The following is a 5,894-nucleotide window of genomic DNA, read 5'->3' on the forward strand; positions in this document are numbered from 1 at the left end:
AGCTGTGAACTCACACATTAGGAAAACAGAACGGGAACAAATAAACACCCTAATGCTGCACCTTCAACAACTAGAATTTGCTGTGGTGGTGTTATTTATTGTAATTATTGTTAGGAAGTCCTTAGGGATTGAGCTGACATTGATCAATTGAATAATTGTGAACTCTGGGCATTGAGTCTCTAAGGTCATATGATAGTCAGGAATCTGCTTGGCCTTCAGTATTTTACTTGTTTCAGTCCAGTTGTTTCCAAGCCTACGTCTCCCACTTCTTGTTTATGTCCACAGGGAAGATCTCATTTCACACCATGTTCATATCAATGTTAGAGACAGAACTGGAGCCTTCATTAGAAACCATACCTGGAAGATTCTTCAGATGTGTAGTCCTTGCTCATGACTCAGCAGAGAAGGAGCACAGTCACTAAGTACAGAGGTAACCTATGGATGTAGAGGAAAATCTTGTAAGAATTTTTTCCTTATCATGAATAGAAGTAAAGCAGTTTTAGGTAGCTATATGGGAGGAGAGTAATATTAAAAAATTACCATTCTGAGGAAAGTGAAGTTTCTACTCCTGGTTGCAAGGCAGATGGCATATATCTTACTCAAATTTTCTTCCTTCCCACTCTAGCTCTACCTTGAATTCATACCTCACCCCATGTATCAGAAAAGGTATTCTACTGAAGTGATTTCTGTGTACTGTAAAAATACTACAATGGTCAAAGCAAGGATAAGCATAGTAAAGTCACCCTAAATTGTTTCTTAGAGTTTTCTAAATACCAGATGCTAAGTAAATTATGCTACATAGCTGCTTTATTTGCACCAAGTTATATGATTTTAGACACAGACAGTTATACAAATTGAGGGGAATCCTGGCAGTCTGTCTACTTGGCAACTCAAACATCCATTTTCCTTCCCTGTCCTTTGAAAAAGAGACCATTGTTCTCTGTGGGGTATCTTTATTATTATTATTATTATTATTATTATTATTATTATTCTTGATGTGTGTGTGTGGGTAGTTAGTGTTCCTGATAGGTCAGAGAGTAGAGTATTTGGAAGCACTCACTGCACCCACTATAGAGAGGACATGCAGTAGTCACAAGAAAATTTCACAGAAAGTGTATATATTTGTTAATTCAGCACAGATTTCCTCCCTCTCACTACTATTGGATATTCTTGCAACTTTCCACATCCTGATCAATGCTTGAAATTAGATCAGAAAGTCTCAAATGTACACATATCTTCTCTTGATTTCATTTCCACATAGGAGATGAAGGAATTAAAAATGTACCCCAGATATTTAAAAACGTACCTGTGGCGACAGTTGTGAGCCTTACATTACACTGATTCCCCTGTGGGTTGGGAAACTGAAAATATTTAGTGCATTGGACAGCATCTGTCAATTTAACTGTTAATCTTTTCCAGTCCATTTAATATTTTTGTGATCCATGGCAAGAATTTGCCATCTAAGAAATGCAGCATTGTCATTAAGGTTGGTTTGTAGTCACAACAAATGTACTGAATACTATACTGATTAAGGAGTTCATTGTATGGGATTCAAGTGTACAAAGATAAATGAAAATAAAAGTTTTTTTAAAATCAGAATTAGCAATGATATGAATGAACTACATGCCATTTATTTTCCGTTACCTGAAGTTTCTCTTTACTCTTTATGTAGCAAGACATTTTATTTTGTTTTTGGGTAATTGCACAAGAACCAATGCAGAGGAATGGTTTGCTGTTCTTTATATGTGATTCCCAAAAGCCTGTAGCTTTTTAGGCAAAGAGAAGACATCCACAGTAAAATGCTCTCTTAATCACTGAAAGGACCCTTCACTGAGTCACAATACTCATAATTAATCAGCACAATGTAGAGATGTTGTGTACATTTTTGTCTGCATGTTTATTTCTTTCAGAAATGTCCCATGGGTATAGAGGCAAGATATATAGCCCTTGTTTGTGCTTGTATCAAGAACACGTGGGCAGTAAATCTATTTAATTGCATCTTTATCAGACACAAGCACAGCAGAAATATTCATGGGTTTAAAAAGTGAGAAAAAAGGCAGCAAGTATATACATGACTCAGGCTAAAATTCTTTGTAGAACTTCACATCATTGCAACTCTAGAGCCATTTGAATAGAGATTACTGTATTTGTTGATAAACTTCCTACTTGCAGAATGTTGTATTTATATTTTTAAAATAACATCTACAGTGAGTACATTCTTGAGTTCCAGACTTCCTTTGGATGCTCCGCATGTATAGACAAATGTTATTCTTTTTTCAAGCAGTATGAGCACAAAGAGGAGTGATTCTTAGCCGTTCTGTCTGTTGTAGTAGATTGGTCGCACACAGCTGAAAATTTTATTTCCTTAATCTTATCTCAGAACATTGTATGTTATGTAAGTCATTGGTTTGTTTCATAAAGATATCATTATTGGCCAGACTTCAGGGATGTTTGTAGGTATATCTCAAGAATAGGCTGTAAGTGAATGACTTTTTGGAAAAAATGTGAATTAGTTAAATTTTATGTAAATTATTTGTTGGAAATAAGAAAAGTATCTGTCATTAATATATTATGCACAATGTTTTACTTATATAACGGGGAGGCAGGAACTAAAATTTTGAAAATAACGTCACAATAATAAAGATACAAGTTAAATGAAGGCTGTGTTTCTTGCGTAATGCTCCATATCATTTCAGCATTTCTTGTAGATCTATGTTCTCTAGAGAAAGACTTAATAACACCTGTGAATATAACCTAATCCATTACAGAGGTGCTGGTGTGTAGATGTTGTGCTGTACACTACTTCTATGAGATTTATGTAATTTTTAGACAAGCTTTTACGGAAAGAGTTTGGGAGATCACAAACCAGTGCTGTTCGACAAACCTTGGTGTCGAACAAACCACAGAATTTGTAACCACATGTAAATAGGTAATCAAAGATAAACAGGATAATGAAATTATGGAGTGATACCAAGTACTCAGAATTCACATGTAATTGTTCAGATCTATAAAAATATTAGTTGTGATAGAAATATTATTTACATGTTAATATTTAGCATGATACTCCTATGAAGCTGGCTATAATTCAAAAAAATATATATTAGGACTGTTTCCTAACTCTGTTGGACACAGTGAAAAGGTACCCCTGAAATACTGATATTCTGATTAAATTTATTAAATCCAATTATGATTAAATTAATGTATAGGTCATCTGGATATTTTAAATTATTCTCTAATATTTATGTTACTGTGTTAGGCCCAAACATGATTCTAAATAAATGATTTTCAAAACTCTTTCTCTCAGTAACATTATAAAGTAGATAATTTTATCCCTACTTTACAGATGTTGAAATTACATGAGATATGATTGCAGGTAAAGTCTCACACAATTTCATGTTCCAAGTGAGTTTTTAGGTGTGTGTACATTCTTTCAGATACATTGTTTCTAATTGAAATATAGTGCGAATTAACAAAATTATATGATCAAATTTCCTCCATATAGATGACATATGAGAAATGCAATTCATGTATGAGAAAAAATGATGTGTAAATCGGTCACTAAGTGTTAATAGGGTTGAGATTTCAGAATGAGTTTGGGAGTTTCTTTGTTTTTAATGTCTTCAACTGGACATAAGAATGTGACCAAAAAAAAAAAAAAAGAGGAAGAAGAAGAAGAAGAAAATTATCCTACTCTTTTGAATATAGAATCAAGAAGAAAATTTTTGTCTTACATAGTAAATAGTTTATTGATAATATATCAGATTAAAACAAAGCCATACAAAATTTTCTATTTCAAATATGCTTATCACTAATTACTTTAATTATTGACATACACAATAGTGTATGAATGTCACTTTCTTGGTTATATGTCTCCAAGTTATGTGGACATATTGGAATCTGGTGTTTGAATTGATTCAAAAAATGGTAGAGTTATATATTTAGTAATTTATAAAAGGCTTGCTGATATCTTATAATCTTGAATAAGGGAAAATAAAAAATTAAAGAAGGTGAAAAATTTATGTGAGACAATAGTCTCAACAAAATGTATTCAAATTATGAAAAATGAACTACAAATTACTGTAGTCCTAGAGATTATAGTATTTGTAGATAACCTAAATCAGGGGAATTTGTACCACATTATAAGAAATAAATAAGTCATATTTGACTATTTGTCATACAACATTTAAAAAAATAATATTATACTTTATAAGAGGGATGGTATAACTTTCTACTCTTTCCTTAAAAGACTTAGCTGAATATTACTGGGTTTATGGGCATCTCAACTCTTAAGTTCTTGGTCTCCTAACTGTTCAGTACAGTGTAAAGTTGGAGGTGGATATCAAGAAACAAAATAATTAAACAGTCCTTGAGGTATAGGATTTAATCAGAATTGAGAAGTATTACTGAAAGTTTTAGCCTTCACATGTACAGAATTCAACTCAAAATATGAAGTCTTTAGTGCCTGTTTAATTTCTCCAATAGAGTTTATTTTTTATAAGGGTGCTGTGACAACATGGAAATGGAAACATACAATCTAACAAGTGTCTCTGAATTCCAACTTATGGGCTTCTCAGAAGATCCAGCGCTGCAGTCCATCCTCTTTGGACTGTTCCTGACCATGTACCTGGTAACCGTGTGTGGGAACCTGCTCATCATCCTGGCTGTTATTTATGACTCCCACTTCCACACCCCCATGTACTTCTTCCTCTCTAACCTGTCCTTGGCTGACATCTGTTTCATCTCCACGACAGTCCCAAAGATGATTGCGGAAATCCAAACTCACAGCACAGTCATCTCCTACTTGGGCTGCCTGATGCAGATGAATCTCTTCATCATCTTCATGTGCATGGATGACATGCTTCTGACTGTGATGGCCTATGATCGATTTGTGGCCATCTGCCACCCCCTGCACTATGCAGTGATTATGAACCCCCGTCTCTGCACCTTACTAATATTGATGTCTATCTGTTTTAGCCTTTTGGCTTCCCAAGTGCACAATTTCCTTGCCTTACAACTTACTTGCTTCAAGGATGTCAAAATTGCTAATTTCTTCTGTCACCCTTCCCAACTTCTTACCCTTTCGTGTTCGGATACATTAATCAAAAATATTGTCACATATTTTGCTGGTGTTGTATTTGGCTTTATTCCTATGGCAGGAATCCTTTTGTCATACTTTAAAATTGTGTCCAGCATTCTGAGAATCCCATCTTCTGGTGGGAGGTACAAAGCATTTTCTACCTGTAGTTCTCACCTCTCAGTTGTTTGCCTATTTTATGGAACAGGCCTGGCCGTGTACCTCAGTTCAGCAGTGTCATATTCCCCCAGGAAGTGCATGGCAGCCTCACTGATGTACACTGTGGTCACACCTATGCTGAATCCATTCATCTACAGCCTGAGGAATAGAGACTTCAGTCACTTTCTGAAGAGGCTTCATTGTGGGACAGTCTAATTCCAGGAATTTAATTGTCCATTAGAAATGTAGATAGTAAAAAGTAGTAAAACTGAACACATGAAAATCGCTTCCTCATTGGATATATTCCTTCAGAAGTTTGATGCCTTCAATTTTATATTACATTTAATTATAGAAGTATGGGTATTTTGGCAGATGTAGAATTTAGGGTTTTTCACATTAGTGAAAATTTAAGAAAGGGGAAGATTTCTGAAGGGTTGCACAAAATGACAATGTAATTTGTTTCTAAGCCTTGCTTAAAAGTAGTTAAATGATCCATTTTGTAATATATGTCTTGACACAATGAAAAGATTCCTGGCTTTGGACTATGTTTTCTATAACTTAGTTCATTTAATTTCTTTCTTTCTTTCTTTCTTTCTTTCTTTCTTTCTTTCTTTCTTTCTTTCTTTCTTTCTTTCTTTCTTTCTTTTCTTTCTTCTTTCCT

The 5,894-nt window shown here is 34.3% G+C and overlaps 2 protein-coding genes across 2 annotated transcripts in view; one reads left to right on the top strand and one right to left on the bottom strand.

Annotated features, from left to right (window-relative positions):
* The window catches only part of LOC101563650 (zinc finger protein 699), a 959,136-nt gene that overhangs the window by 485,638 nt on the left and 467,604 nt on the right, over positions 1-5,894 (bottom strand). The gene's annotated exons all lie outside the window — the stretch shown is intronic.
* On the top strand, positions 4,469-5,449 carry LOC101568421 (olfactory receptor 7E24-like). Its single transcript, XM_004633027.3, has one exon. It carries the CDS (start codon positions 4,514-4,516, stop codon positions 5,447-5,449), a length of 936 nt encoding a protein of 311 aa, XP_004633084.1. The 5' UTR covers positions 4,469-4,513.

The sequence above is a fragment of the Octodon degus genome, unplaced genomic scaffold (assembly GCF_000260255.1).
Source record: "Octodon degus isolate 3935 unplaced genomic scaffold, OctDeg1.0 scaffold00050, whole genome shotgun sequence".
Lineage (NCBI taxonomy): Eukaryota > Metazoa > Chordata > Mammalia > Rodentia > Octodontidae > Octodon > Octodon degus.